General features: G+C 60.9%; 1 protein-coding gene across 1 annotated transcript; it reads left to right on the plus strand.

Annotated features, from left to right (window-relative positions):
- Positions 1 to 11,276: 11,276 nt before the first annotated feature.
- Positions 11,277 to 14,087, plus strand: LZTS1 (leucine zipper tumor suppressor 1; the record flags this gene model as incomplete). Its single annotated transcript, XM_084302280.1, has 3 exons — positions 11,277 to 11,627; positions 11,842 to 12,663; positions 13,419 to 14,087. The coding sequence occupies 3 exons, from the start codon at positions 11,277 to 11,279 to the stop codon at positions 14,085 to 14,087; spliced, it is 1,842 nt and encodes a 613-aa protein (XP_084158406.1).
- Positions 14,088 to 15,566: the final 1,479 nt, after the last annotated feature.

Genomic DNA, 15,566 nt, shown 5'->3' on the forward strand with positions numbered 1-15,566 from the left:
TGCTGCCAGCCACCCTGCGAATTCCTGAGCGCTGCGTCAGCCGGCGATGGCAAACAGGCCTGCTCGGCACGGGCAGGAAATCTGCCCCCGTGTAGGAAGAGATTAACGACCAGGCGAGGAAGGAGGAGGCGAGCGGATCACCCCAGGGGCAGACGTACGGGCAGGGGAGGGATGTGGGAACGTAACTGCGCCTCCAGCCAAGCTGGGAGCAGCGGGACATGGGAGCACTGCTTTTGGTTCCCCCTCAGCTTCCTCCTGGTGCTGGCAAAAGCACACCCCACCACGTTTGCCCCATCATTCTGCAGTCCCACAGGCAGTCTGCAGACCTCAGCCCGCTGCATTTGGGACATTTTTGCTACTGGCTGTGCACAAACTCCTGCCGGGCCCGTGCACAGGCTGCAGAAGCTCAGCTCCCCTGCGCCCTGCGTTTATTTGCCTTTCCAGCTGATAAAACCATGCACTCGGGGTGTGTGGGGGGGGTTGTTTGCAGAGCCAAAGCCACTTCACCATCAGCCTGAGCACGGTGAGGCTGCCCCACTGCTGGCAGCTCGGCTGGCTCCACAGCAGGCCCAGCTCTGCAGGCACCGTGCCTCAGTTTCCCCACTGCCCTTTGGATATCTCTCACCACAGCCCTGCAGATCAGCTCCCCGTGGTCAGAGGCTCGGGGAACGCGGCTTTATTTCTGCTGTGTGGACAAGCCGTGGCCCAGCCCAGTGGCTGCCCCAATTTGGGGTACCTGAGGCTCCATTTCCATGGTGCCAAGCGTCCCCCGCAGCACCCCTTGCTCTCTTTCAGCCCCATCTACGGCCAGAACCAGACCCGGGGGGGCTCAGCAAATCCCCTTCCCCAAACCACAGCCGGCACCCGGTGGTGCTGGGGGGCTGCCTCCGCGCCCCCCCTTGCCAGCACCGCGCTGCGGGGCGCTGCTTGCGGCAGCCGGGGAGGGAAAAGGGAGCTGCGGGCGGGGCTGGGGGGGGGCACGGCCGGGACACAAAGGCCGGGGGCTGCTCCGGGGCGGGCCGATGCGCGGGGCTCCCGGCTCCAGGCTCCTCCTCTGCCGCCGCCGCCGCTGCCGCCGCCGCGCCGGGGATGCTGCGGCCGGGAGCGCACCGGGAGCCCCGCGGAGCGCAGCGCAGCGCCCGGCACCCAGCGGGCACCCGAGGTGGGCGAACCCCGCGGCTTGGGGAGGGGGAAAAGGGGGGACAGGGGAGGAAGGGGACAGCTCCGGGGGTGGCCTCCCGCGCTGCTCCGAGGCGGCCGGGGGCGAGGAACGGAGCGCAGAGCCTCGCCGAGGGGGTGCCGCGCACCGGGAGGGGGTACCCGGGGCGCAGCCGGTGCCGGGGTGCTCAGCACAGCGCTGGGCACCGCCTGGAGCCGCCGGTGGCACCGCTCGGAGCTCGGGTACGCGGAGCGGGGGGTGCTGCCCATGGTTTGGGGGGGTGAGGACGGGAGCCCCCAGGCTCGGAGGTGCCCCCGGAGCATCCCAAAGCGAGCGCGGCCCCGGTTGCGCGGCCCCGTGGGGAGCGGGGCCCGCAGGGGCTCGGCTCTGCCCCTTCGCTCCCCGCCAAGTCTGGGAAACTTCTTCTGGAGGCGGCGGGGAAATTCCGCGCCTTCAGCGCCCGGCTTGGGGCTGCTGCTGCTTGCACAGAGCCCCAAGTCCCCGGGGAGGGAAAGAAAGGAGCGAGGGGTTTTTGGGGTGCTGCTGGCACCCAGCCTTCTCCGAGAAAGGGGACTGCGTGCCCGTGTCAGGAATTATCCACCGGTGGTGCCCGGGTGCGTGGGGCAGGACGGGCAGCAAGCGGGTGGGTGGGAGAGGGTTGGCAAGGCTGGGGTCTGGGGGTGGGGGGCACCTCTGGGTGCAAGCCCCGAGGGTTTCGGGGTGCTGGCGTGGCTGCATGTGAGTGTGTAGCTGGGAATTGCTCCTCTGGCTGTGTTTCAGCCGTTCCTTGGGCGCACGGATGCGTGGCCAGGCTGGTGCTTGTGTCAGCGCCTTGCTCGGTGCGTGTGTGTGTGCAGGGTGCACGGAAACACGGGGGGAGGTCAGGGCTGCCCGCAGGACACGCAGCCTTTGAGTCCTGGAAAGCCGAGGATTAACCTCAGCCTGTGAAAGCAGTGCTCCAGTGGGGCTGGGGCTGTGGCAGGGCTCAGCTCCGGGCTGTCACTGCTCACTGCTCCGCACGGCTGCGGCTGTCTCCTGCCCTGGCACAGCTTGGCACGGCACGGCGCAGCACAGCATGGCACGGCAGGGCTCCCCTCTTCACTCCTCTGGCTGGGGAGTTTGCACCTGGCCGTCTCCAAAGGGAAACTGCAGGGAACACCTCGCTTTTCCTCATGGTTCAGGAGTTTTTGGCCATGGGAGCAGCTTCCCAGCGGGGTCCAACACACGCAGCTTGGCCCAGGCTGGTGGAGGAGCCCCCAGAAGCTCCCACCCGGCCCCATCAAGCACGGCCGTGCCCACACACCCCAGTCCCAGCTGCGTCACTGCTACGAGCCCCTTTTCCCCTGGGTCTTTGCAGTTGTTTTTTCATCACCCCCTTCTGCTAACACCCCCGGTGCTGGTGTCAGCCCCTTCCAGCTGTGCCGTGCCCCAAGAAACCTCTTCACAAGAGTCTGTGGGAGCACCCCGGTGCCAGGAGATCTTCTTGCAGTGCTCACGAGTGAGCTGAGGCCTCTGCACCCCTCGCATGCGTGGCTCAGGGTGCTCACAGCGACGGGAGCAGCACCCAGCCCATCTCCCCGAGCAGCTCCCGCACCCGACCACATTCCTCCAGAGAGCCCGGAGAGCTTGTTTTCCTCTCCGAAGGCTGCGGCGAGTGCAGTGCAAGCAGGAAAAAAAAGAGTCCTCGCGAGTCTCCGCTATCAGCCCTCCCGATAGCATCGCTGCAGACGCTGATTAACCTCCCTTTGAAATAATTGCCAGGGGAGAGCCTGCCCAGCTGCTCCCCGCCTGGACCCAGCCTCCCACACCGGCCTGCCCGGCTCACACCTACACGAGGGTCGGGCACCTCCGAGGGTCTGCGGAGCCCCCCCCGGTACCCGTTTTGTGGTATCCCCCTTGCAATTAATCACCAGGGCCGTTAATCAGTGGGACAACGGCTTGTAAGCGCGAAATCGTCAGAGTGGGGGCAATTAATGGCAGCTGCAAAAGCACACTCGGGGGCAAATCGCGTGCTTGGGGGGGGTTGGCAGCCCCTGCCGTGCCCCCAGCTGTGCCCGTGCCCCTCCTGCTCCCCAGTGACCCCCTCCTCCTGGCCCCGCAGGCTGCTAAATTGGTCCCGAGTCGTTCCCTGCCACCCACCCCTTAGTCACTCCTCCCTGGCAGGCAGCGCTGCGGAGCGGTGGGAGGCAAACGAATGCGAGACTCGGGCAGGGAAAGGAGGTTTCAAGGGTTTCGAGCAAAGCCCTGCGGGTTTGGGGACCCCCAGGGCAGGCATCCCGTGCTGAGGGTGCAGGGGGCAGCACATCGGGCACACGAGGAAGGAAAAAAAGGGGGAACCCAGCCCACACAGGTGCAGGGATGCTGCCCCAGCCAGCTGCTGCTGCTCTCCTGTCCCGTGCCTCCCTCTGATGATATCGAGCCTCCCTCGAGACCATTCAGAAACCCGTCCCCGCCTGCAGCAGCAAGATCCCAGCTCCAGGCACGCTCGGCGGGACGCTCGGTCACCCCCAGACACCCCACGGTGCGAGGAGCTGCGTGGCCAAGTGTGAAATGATAGTAGCACCGCTCCAAGCTGCTGCTACCGCCGCTTCCCAACCTCCTGCGCTTATAAATATTTTTCCTGGAGGTGGCCGAGCCCCCCCCCTCGCCTGATTTCCCTCCCGTTGCCTGCTCACGGGGCTGCCCTGGGTGCGTGGTGGGCTGGCTGCAGCTGCAGCAGGGCGCACGGAGCAGGGCACGGGGAGCGGCGGTGCGGCAGGAGTGGGCAGGACCTGCGTGGATGGTTGCCATTGGGGATTAGTTAAAAATAGCAGGGAATGCACAAAGATTTGGCACGTGGGTCACCGAGGCTTTCCTGCACGGGTTGTTTGCTGGCGGTGGGTTTTTGTGCACGTTGATGTTCAGAGAAGCCCCCCTTGGGTATGAAGGCTCAGTGGGCTGGTGCTGGGGAGTGCTGGATGTGTGCACACGCGTGGCCACTGCCTGGTTTTGGAGAGCAAAATCCAGGGCAGGGGGCACCCCGTGGCACAAACAGGGCTGGGATTACAACAGAGCTGTCAGAGAGCCCCGTCCCTGCCCCGCTGTGCAGCTGGAGCCTCAGGGCAGCAGCGGTGCCATGGTCCAGACCTTCCAGACCTTCCTCTTCCTCACACACCGAGTTCTCGTGGGCTGGACAGGGATCTTGTTCACCTCCTCAGGCCTCCGAGCAAGCCAGCTCCTTCCAGCAGAGGGTAGCACAGCGTGTGCCTGCTCCCCTCCTGGCCAAAGGGGCTCCGAAATTATTTATCCCCCTCTGACAAACCTCTCGCCCTGGACAAGTGGAGTTCCTCTCCTCCACCGGTGTTTTTTAAGGCATTTATTGAGTTTTCCTGCATGCAGAAGGGATAAACGTGGCCACTGGCCATATTGCACAAGCAAAGGAAAGGATGTCAGAGGTTGGAGCTCAGAAGTTGGAAGGAGCATGTCGTTATTTCATTGCCTTTTAGCGAGACTCCAGTGCTAACAGCAGCAAAACCAGAACCACACCAACAGACAAACTGCCCCAAAATCCAAGCGCCCGTGTTTATTTTTTTAAAGAATTACACGGCATCTCCATAAGCCAGTTACGGACGATCTCGTTTAAAGGTTAATTGGATATTCCTCGCAGCTTTGATGCACGTTTCTCTTCGGAGACACTCGCTCCGTTTGGCAGCCAGGCATTAAAGGGGTGGTGTTCACCATGGGCCAAGGCTGAAAAAAAAAAGAGGAGGAGGGAAATAGGAAGCGAGAACTGAATTTGCCTTTTTGTTTTTTGTTTTCTTTTTTTTTTCCCCTTCTGTGGCTGCTGCGCTGAAGGGCTGAGGACTTTTAACACTCTGGAGAGCAAGAGAAGGAGGTGAGGGAGGATGAGGAGGCAGCGGCAGCGCAGCAGATGCTCTCCACGGCAGGGACCGAGCCTGGTTTTTCATCAGCAGGCAGAAGTTGCCTTTTCTCAGCTCCCTCTTGGCGGAACATCGCGCAGGGTACAAAAATACCCGGCATTTAGGCACATCACGGCACAACTGGTGTCTCAGACAGGGAAGGACAGCGCCGAAATATTGCCTGGCTCCCTTCTGGGGCTCGGGAGCTGTGAATCCAGGCATGAACCTGGCCTGGAGAGGTTCAGCTGGGTGGCAGATCTCGGTCGAGGTCTTACCTCGAGGGCAGGAGCAAGGAGGGCCGTGCTCCTGGCTGCTTCTCAACCGCCTGGGAGCGGGGGGGAGGCAATAAGAGGCGAGAAGATTGCCAGCGGAGCCCCGTCTCCATGGCAGCCCCGCAGCTCCACTTCTAAATTTTCCCCTGTGCACGGAGAGGATGCTTCTCCTCCGTGTGCTCCGGGGGGGCTGCGGCAGAAAGAGCCCCACTTGGGGTGTTTTGTGGCAGCCGGGGAGGGACTGGCTCGTGGAAGAAACCTGTGGCATTAGCAGCTTGGTGTCACCTGGGGGGAACAGGCTCTCCATCCCTCGTTCCTGCCCTGCCCATAATTAGGGGACAGGGGAAGGGACGTGCCAAGCCCGTGGAAGCAGAAAGCTGGGAGGAGAAGTATCTAGGGCACGTCTCGAGTTACGTGAAGTTCTTGCTATTTCTGGCTGGACCCTTTGCATCAACTAGACCCCGATGAAAGCGCGTGGGAGACGTGTAGGACGCCGGGGGCTGCAGCCCCTCGATGAACGTGGGCACCCCGCAGGCTTTGGGGACGGTGCCTGCAGCTCCCCAGCCCCGCTCGGAGGCACCTGCAGGACGCACGGAGCCGCTGAAGCTGCCTCGGGCACACCAGCCCCTCGCAACCATCCTTTTTGGCTGCCCCCCCCCCCGCCCCCTTCCAAATCCTCACACCCTGGCAGATTGTGTTTTACAGGGTCGGAAATAGACGCACGAGAAGGGGCCTCGCGGATCCCAAGTGAAAGCCGGGCTCAGCTGTCACCCACCCCGGCACCAGCTGCCAGCCCCAGACGGTTCCCAAAATAAGCAGCACCGTGGCGGGGAGGCGAGGGCCCCCCCCCCCGAAGGCACGGAGCGGCCGCTTCCCACCTGCCAGCCTCATGGGGATGGGCAGTGAGGGATGCGATCGCCTGCACGGTCTTTTTGGGACTGCGAGCTCCCAGGGATGCTAAAACCCTTCCCAAAAAGTTGCCCCGATAGCAGAAGGGTGCTGCCAGGAGCCTCGGTGCGGAGCGGGTCCTGTCGAGGTGCTGATCCCGGTGCTGCAGGAGGTGGCCGTGCCCAGGTGTGCAAAACCTGCAGGAGACAACCCCCCGAGCTTGCCCGAGTTCCCAATTAGCAGGGCTTTAATTGCAGTATTAGTCGCTCGTTAATGGCAAAAGCCAGATGCTCTGAAGTAAGCTGCAAAGCTCTTTCTCCCCAGCCCGGGAATATTTAACCGCGTCTCGTACAAGTGTTCCCTTTGTACCGGGAGCACGACTGCTCTGACTTGCGTGGGCGCTGCTGAATCACTGACGGGTGCCGAATCGGTGCGAGGCTGCTGGCAGGAGCGGGATGGAGCCGCCAGGAGCTCGGGGAAGCTCGGGGGCCACAGGTGCTTTTCCTTCACACGGAGGCAGGAGAAGGTTGGAACTGGTTCCCTGCCATATTCCTGTGCAAAAAGGCAGCGCAGCCCTGAGCTGGAGGGCTCTGGGTTCAACCTCAACCAGCACGAGGCTCTGCAGGGACGCAGACACCTGAAGTCGCGGGGCTTTGCTGACTCGCCCCGAATTTCTGCAGCTTGTGCAACCGTTCCCGGGCAGGGCCAGGAGCCTCCCTGCTCCCGCTGAGGGAAACGCGGCGGTTTCCCCGCGCAGCGTGAGAGGAAGCTCTCTGCACAGCGGGCGTTGAGTCAATATCCTCCAAAGCTCGCTCTGCCAATATGATTCACTGTCGATTTGAGAAATTCCTCTCATTCTAGCACTGGTTTCCCCAAACGTAGCTTAAGCCAGGTGCCTACAACCTCACAGCGCCGCTTTGCCCTGCTCACCCACAAAGGCCACTTGTCCAGCTCAGGGCCGGGCTCTCCCTCTCCAGATGCCTTGCCCGGATGGGACACGGGTGCATGAAGCTCCTTCGAGCTCTTTCCAAAGCTGATGTGGAGTTTAGCAATGATATTTCGGCTTTCCCAGCAAGGCTGGCAGGAGTTAGGGGTGTGGGATAAGGGACAGCCGAGCCATTCTCCCGCAGGGGCTGGGTGCGAGGAGGCACCGCTTGGCACTGCTGCTGCTGGGTTTCCAAACGGGTACAGATCCCCTTTTGTTGCTTTTCTCCCCGTTGAGCAATTGAACCTTCACCTCCAGGGCCCAAACGGGATCCCGGTAAGAGCCCAGCTGCCAGGGGACAGTGGCAGGCACGGCCCAGCCTCCGACTGCCGCACTGGCAGCGAGCCCACCCCAACCTCTGCCAAACCCACTGCCGGCTCCTCTAACAAGCCCCAGCCAGGGGGTGTGAATTCTCTCAGTGTTCATTGAAATAACATTAAGTGTGATGGACTCCCGGGCTATTAGAGTGGATGTAACATGTAATTGAGGCTGGTTATTCTTCATCTGGAGTGTCCCCCCTCCGCTAATGGCAAATCAGGGCAGAACACATGGCGCGCGCTTTGTGAGCCCCCGATTCAATTCACCCGCTGCCTCCGATCAAAATGATCCCAATGAATGTCAGTGAATGAGCGTGGGGACAATGAAAGGGAGTGAATGAAAGCCTTGTAATGGGGCCCTGCGCCCGCACCGAGCCACAATTGAGCACCTCGAGGACGGCGGCTGCCTGGGCGGCGTTTGAATTCATTCCCATTAGCGCCATTAGGGCGAAGATTACGGGGTTGGGGCAAGGTCGGTGCCTCCGATGGGGCTCTCCAAACCTCGTCGATGCCATTTCTTCGGAGACTGAACCGAGCAGGGCTGGAGGAGGGCACGAGGAGCAAGGGCTGAGCAGGAGAGGCCGAGCAGGGGCACGGGGATGCTCGCACAGCCTGGTGTTCACCAGCAGCGAGGACGTGGGGTCCCGGTTAATCCAGCAAATCCCAGTTTTGATTCCAGATCCCAAACCCTGCTCAGTGGGCCTGCTGCTCTCCAAGTTTTGGATTAAGCCGCCTCTTCATAAAATCGTTTAGTCAGATGTTCCAGGTAGCACGTGCATGGCTTTCCACCGTGGAAATGCCCACATTTTTCCCCCGGGGCCACGTTCTTAGCGTCTCAAAGCCCCAAATCCTTGAGCAAAACAAGGGCACATCACCTGGCAGCGATCGAGGGAAAGAGGAAGGAGACTGCTCCTGGATCCAGCTCTTGGCAGCTGCTGCTGCCTCTGTGTTATCTGTGCATCTCCCAACAAACACCCAAATGTGTGGGTGCATCTGCACAGAAACGATGAATAATAATGCAAGAGGGAAAAGGAGTAGGCGAGAGGGTGCAGGGGAGAAGGAAGCTCTCACATACCGGGGGGAGAAGAACAGGATCAGCAGGGAGGGAGTTTTGCTGCAAAGCCCGGAAAGGAACGAAGGCTCCCACTGCGGTGACCTGGCTGGGGAGAGCAGAGAGAAGGGAACTGCCTGGGAAAACTTTGCGAGGAAAAGGGAAAGGCTTCAAGGGAGCTGTGCCGCGAGGAGATAAGATTAAATTCCTGCAGCAAGGGCAGCGACGGGAGAGTTGTTCTGCGCGTGATTGCGGGCCAGGCATGATCGGATTTGGGAAGGAATGTGGGACGCCGCTCACTTTTTCCCCTCTTGCTGCAAAAGCAAGCGTGGGGCCAGCCCCGATTCCCCCTGCCCAGACAGCCTGGAGCTGCTTTTGTCAGCAGCCTGTGCCCAGGGGGCTGCGTGGTGCTGGGCTGCACCCACAGGGGCGCACAAGGCAGGGCACCCACTGCAGCCGGGGCGCTTGCATCACTCCTATTTTTGTTTTTCCACCCCCATTTTACGCTTTGCAGTATGCCTAACCCAGCTGAACCCTGGGGCTGCTGCCAAGCATGCAAAACCCCTTGATATCTCTCTCTATGCATATGCACACACACATGCATATATATATATATGCCTATATGTATATAATGAGTAGTTTTTGGTCGGTTCAGCAAACCAATCTGGCTCCCTGTAGCGTCACAAGGTCACTAGATCTGACGCAGGGGAAGCCACGAGCACACACGGAGGCTGAGCAGGGCAGGGGACAAATCCAGGCCCCTTTGGGAGCCCCAACCCGTGCCCTCTGCTCGCCCGGTGTGCTGCTGAGCTCCCAGCCCCGCTGCCTCCAGCACCTTTTGCTTTCTGCTAAAGCTGTACGGTTGAATGCCAACTCCTCCACGGCTTTCAAAGTGCTCATTTTTAAATCGAAAGAGGGAAGGAGAAGAAAAAGATGTGCCCGGCCCTCCCAGGCATGCGTAGGAGGGCTGGGATTGATTGAAACGCCTCCTGCCAAGAGACTGGAAAGTCCCAGCTCTCTCTCCCCGGTGTTTCTCCCATCTTCTGCAGGCACTCAAAATAAAATAAAATTAATAATAATAAAAAAAAATCAAGGAGGCAGCAGCCCGAGGGACACCCACGGGGTGCTCAGGAGCTGCGGACCTGCACCGTAGGGCACCAAAGCTCCCCAAAACCTCAGCCATCGGCTTGCGTGAACAGACCGCTGCCTTCCCCTCGCCGGCTCACACATGTTGAACGCTGTCTCCGAGATGCCACAGCGAGAGCTGGCAGCTTTTGTGCTGTGACACTGCCTTTTTTCTTCGGCAGGCAGATACACACAGGCACGGTGTCGGGAACACGCCGGCGGAGCAGCCTTCTGTGCCAATTATCCTGTTCCCTGCAGCGCTTCCTCCCCCTCCGCGCACATGATGCCTCTTACCCTGTAGAAATGAATGAATCCGAAGTCATCGATCACTTTTAACATAGCAGCAGCTCAGGCCCCGCTCCTTGCTTGCTTCTCTTAATCTCTCGAAAATGGATTTAGGGATTAAAGTGGATATTCTGTCTTTCTGGGGCTTTTGTCTGACACTTAATCAATCTGGGTCCTCAGGGCACGGAGGTAAGGGAAACAAATAAAGGTGAGGGATGAGCACGGGCTGCAGTTGTCCTGCTCAGGGTGCAGAGGAGCCAGCAGAGGATCCCGACAGAAAGTCAAGAGAGGAGGAAACGTGGGAGCAGCTCCCCAGGGCTGTAGGGTGCAAGCAGGCAGCACCCAACCCAAGCATTGACCCCATCCATCCTTTGGGTGCTGAGCACCCCGGTGCAGAGCCCGGCAGCATGGAGCAGTGAGCAGGCAGCGGGGAGGTTTCCGATTGTTCACGCTCCCCAAGTGACTCAGCCACCAAACAATTCCCCTTTTCTCTCCCGGCTTCCTATGCAACCTGGATTTAGCTCACTTTGATTGTGCTCTAATTTCTGCCTACCAGCAGCTCAGCCCCCTTCTCCCCACCTCACCCTTTAATTACCCAGCTGGAAGGTGCATCTCCATTATCTTCCTGACACCGGGAGCCGAGCACTGCACAGGCCACCAGGAGCTGGGATTTTTTTCTCTCTCCCCCCCCTGCTAACAAAGAGAATTAATGCAGAGCCCTGCATACCTCCGAACCGTAATCACAGCGCTCAGCGCACACACACACAACGCCTCTCCTCTCGTCGTCTTAAGTGCTGCACCGGCATTAAGCGTAATTAAGCCTCACAGCATCCCTTTTCAGGCAGGTTAAGAGGAGCACTGGAAATTGGAGAGAAATCCGGGAGCCAGAGGCTGCTGCAGGAGCAGCTGTGACTGCGCTGAGCGTGGCTGTCGGGAGACCACATCCATCCAGCAGGGCACAAGCCAGTGTTGAAACCAGCCCTTGACAGGCACCACAGATCACTACGAATCCCTCTCCTTACTTTCAGAGCTTGCCGTGCAGCCCCATGAGGCTCCTGGTGTGCTCAGCCCGTGGGTGCAGGATAGTCCCGGGGGTGCAGAATCCCACCCGTCCCCCCTCCCCTGCCTTGCTCACCCCTCTTTTTACCCCTGCAGGACCTCAGCTCCGGGCTGCAGCAAGATCTTTGCTATGATTGCAGCAGCGGCCGGCTCTGCCCGCTGCCCGGACGCCCCCCAAGCGCGCTGCCCCGCCGGGCCCCGATCCCCACACCGTGTGCCCCCTTCCTGGGAGCAGCATGGGCAGCGTCAGTAGCCTCATCTCCGGCCACAGCTTCCACAGCAAGCACTGCCGAGCCTCCCAGTACAAGCTCCGCAAGTCGTCCCACCTGAAGAAGCTCAACAGGTACTCGGACGGGCTGCTGCGCTTCGGCTTCTCGCAGGACTCCAGCCACAAATCCGGCTCCAAAAGCAGCAAGAATGAGGACTTCTTTTACATCAAGGTCAGCCAGAAGGCGCACGGCTCCCACCGCCCGGACTACACCTCGCTCGCCGGCGGGGAGCTGGGCGGCCAAGCCGGCACCAGCGGCGTGGATTTCGGGACGCCCACGCCTCAGAAGCTGATGCCCTTCCCCGGTCAGCTGGACGTGGTCAGTAGGGGAGAAATCGTCCCAGATATGGGGGTCCCTGCCCCGTGGTGGCAGCAGTTATGTGGTGGGGAAGTGCATGGGGCCGGTCTCTGATGGGTTTTATCACAAGGCTGCAGCTGGAGGGGTCTCTGTGCTTTTGGGGGAGGCAGAAGGGATGAAGGAAAGGTGCTGACGTGGTGTGGGTTTGTGCTGATGGGCTCTGCTCTTCCCACAGGGCGCGGAGAAGCCCACTGCACGACCCACTGCCTTCAAGCCGGTGCTGCCCCGCTCCGGCGCCATCCTCCACTCCTCCCCAGAGAACGGGGGGCACCTTCCCCAGCAGCTTCACCCCCCGGACAAAGGCAAGGAGCAGGAGCTGAAGCCGATGCCATGCTCGGGGGGGCTGTCCGACTCAGGCAGGAACTCCATGTCCAGCCTGCCGACGCACAGCACCAGCAGCAGCTACCAGCTCGACCCCCTCGTCGCCCCCCTGGGGCCCATCAGCCGCTTCGGGGGCTCGGCGCACAACATCATGCAGTGCGCCGTCATCCAGGACAGCAACATGATGAGCCTCAAGGCCATGTCCTTCTCTGACGGGGGCAACAAGATCCTCAACCCCGGCAAAGCCCCCAATCACCACGCCGCCGAGAAGACCACTTGCATCCGCTCGCCCATCTCCACGGACGAGTCCACTATCCAGGAGCTGGAGCAGAAGCTGCTGGAGAGGGAGGGAGAGCTGCAGGAGCTGCAGCTGAGCTTCGAGGAGAAGGAAATCAGCTCCTGCCAGGCCTACGAGGAGAAGCAGCGGCGTTGCAAGGAGGAGCTGGAGGGCCTCAAGCAGAAGTGCAACAGCAAGCTCAAGCAAACCTCGCAGAAAACCCAGCGGACGCAGCAGGTCCTCCACCTCCAGGTCTTCCAGCTGCAGCAGGAGAAGAAGCAGCTCCGGGAGGAGCTGGAGAACCTGATGAAGGAGCAAAATCTGCTGGAGACCAAGCTGAGGTCCTACGAGAAGGAGAAGACCAGCTTCGCCCCGGCGCTGGAGGAGACTCAATGGGAGGTAAGCGGCACCGGGATGGGGCCAAAAGCAAAGGGTGCACGGGGGAGGAGATGGCTCCAGCACCAGCAGCAAACCAGCAGCTTTTCCCCGTTTTATACCCACACCTTTAGCAGCATGGGGGGCTGAGCAGTGCAGGGGGGGTGTGCAAACAGCCCATGCCCCTTCCATACCCACGAGGTGGATATTTAAGCCAAGGAGAGCCCCAGTCTGTCACCTGGTGGCTCTAAGCTGTGGCTCGCTGCCCCTTTAACCCCTCAGCACTTCACATCGTACGAAGAAAAAACTACTACATTAAATAATAATAATAAAAAACTCAGTCATTAAAATAACTTAGTGCTTCCAACCTCCAGCACAGGGACTTCCAGGCTGCCTGCCCCAAGGGAGCAGCAAGGGGCTGCCGTCCCACAGACCTTGCTGTGGTCATTTATTAAAAAGCAGTAAAACCTCCCACCCCACGCCAAAGCTTGATTTTCTTACTGATTGGGTGCCAATTGGGTGTCAAAGACACCCAAAGTTATAGGATGTGATCCCAATCCCTCCCCGTAAGCCCTGCCACGGGGTCCCACCAAGAGTAGCTAATGCTGACACCCAAAAGCCATCCCTGGGATCATCAGTCCCAACCCTAATGGGGCAGAGGGTGGAGCTCAGTGGGATTTTGCTGCCCTGCACCCATGGGTGCCCCATCCCATGGGGTTCAACACCACCGTGGGTGCTCCCTGAGCACCCTAACCTGGGTGCTGCCTCCCTGCCCTCAGGTGTGCCAGAAGTCGGGGGAGATCTCCCTGCTGAAACAGCAGCTGAAGGAGTCCCAGACCGAGCTCAACACCAAGACCTCCGAGATCCTCAGCCTGAAGGCTCAGCTGAAGGAGGTGAGGGCCAAGATGGACGGGCTGGAGATGAAGACCCAGGACCTGGAGGGCTCCCTGCGCACCAAAGCCATGGAGCTGGAGGTGTGCGAGAACGAGCTCCAGCGCAAGAAGAACGAGTCCGAGCTGCTGAGGGAGAAGGTGAACCTGCTGGAGCAGGAGATCGTGGACCTGCGGACGGAGCTGGCCGTCCTCAAGGAGCAGCTGAGTGAGGCCCGGGATGGGGCCAGGCCCTGCCCGGCCATGGCGGACGATGCTCAGGCCCTGCAGGGAGAGGTGGAGAGGCTGCGGGCCGAGCTGAAGGCCGAGCGGGACAACAACGAGCAGATGACCTCCGGCTTCCAGCACGAGCGGCAGACGTGGAAGGAGGAGAAGGAGAAGGTGATTCACTACCAGAAGCAGCTGCAGCAGAGCTACCTGCACATGTACAAGAGGAACCAGAACCTGGAGAAGATGCTCCAGCAGCTCGCCGCGGGGGAAGACGGCAAGGAGCCCATCGAGCTGGACATACCCGGCGCCGACGTCCCCTACGAGGACATCATCGCCACCGAGATCTGACCCCTTCTCCTCCTTGTACAGTCGAGATGAGCCATGTATTTATTAGCGGAGCTGGCGGCCTGGCCAGCTCCTCTCCCTCCCCGCGTCGCCCCGCGGCGTGCCCGCCGCTGCCTGTCGTGTTGCAGAGGTGAAGAAGCCACTCGTGCCAATGGTGACGTGCCAGCAGCCCCCCTCATCCCCCCTGCCCCTCAGTAGGACCGAGAAGCTGGTGACGGGGGCGGGCAGGGCAGCAAAAGCTCGGGTAACAAAATGAAGCAGGACCCCCGTGGTGGCACGGCTCTGGGGACATCACCAGCTTCGAGAGGAAAAGCCCCCAGCACATCGCCACCGCAGCATGGGGAAAGCAAGGAGCTGCTCTCGAGTTACTGATCTTTCACCAGCTGAGGTTGGGCACACCAGGAGCCACGGAGCCAGCCCGTGTGCCCCAGCTGAGGCTGGAAGCCCTGACCCCTTCCTCCTGTCCTCCAGCTCCTGCAGTGCCTCGGGAAGGACCCTGCACACACACACACACGCACGCACACACTGATTTGCACCCATGGACGGGAGCAACCCTCAGCAAGCCCTGTGCACAGGGGGAAGCAGCAGCTCCCGGAGGGACTCACGGCCATCAGCTCGCCCGAGGCACCTGCCTGGAGGTGCCCGGTTCCCAGAGGTGCCTCTCGGGAAGCAAATCGCCTTCCAGCTTCAGGGAGCAGAAGGTGGAAGTAGCCAGAAATCAGCAGGGCTTTCTATTTTTAAAGAAAACCCGGAGTGAAATGCTTCCTGCCTTCTCTGTATCTTTTTAGAGTTGCAGCAACCAAAAATGCAGATTTTTTTCCCCCCTATTCTCCCGCCACAGCAGTCACTCCTGCCCCAGGCTGAGCCAGCACCCAGCACCAAGCCCCTTACACCCACCACCCACATCGGCATCACCTCCCACCCACAACCACCGTGCACCCGCACGTCCCTCGTCCCCATATCCTCACCCAAAGCCCCCCAGTCCCTGCTGCGGAGCTCAGGGACCCTCCGGCGTGCCCACAACACAGCTCAGTGCCCCTTGCCCCGCTCCAGCCAGCCGGCACACACAACACACAGAAACCAGTCCGTGCCTTCTGTACCGCCCCGGCACATCCCTGCTGAGCCCAAGCCACGGCCCGCTGGAGAAGAGCAAACCCCAGACTCCAAATCTGGCCCTCGAGATGCAGGGCAGGGATGGCCACAACGTCGGGATGGCCACCACATTGGGACGGCCACCCAGTGCCCAGTTTTGGAGAGCCAAAAGAGCAGGGGACGAGGGATGGCTCCCAGTGCCTAAAGCACCGGCTCCACACCCGGCTCCTCTCCAGCTGGGATTTTCTGCATCACCCAAGCCATATCCTTGCCCCAAGCGGCTCTGTCCCCCCCCAGCACACCCCCCAGCCGAGCCAGAGCCCCTCTCCCACGAGCTTTTCCCGTGCCAAACACGCGCAGGCGGGCGCAGAGAGCCCTGCCCGTCCACCC

Source organism: Netta rufina (assembly GCF_964035555.1).
Source record: "Netta rufina genome assembly, chromosome: 27".
Taxonomy (NCBI): domain Eukaryota; kingdom Metazoa; phylum Chordata; class Aves; order Anseriformes; family Anatidae; genus Netta; species Netta rufina.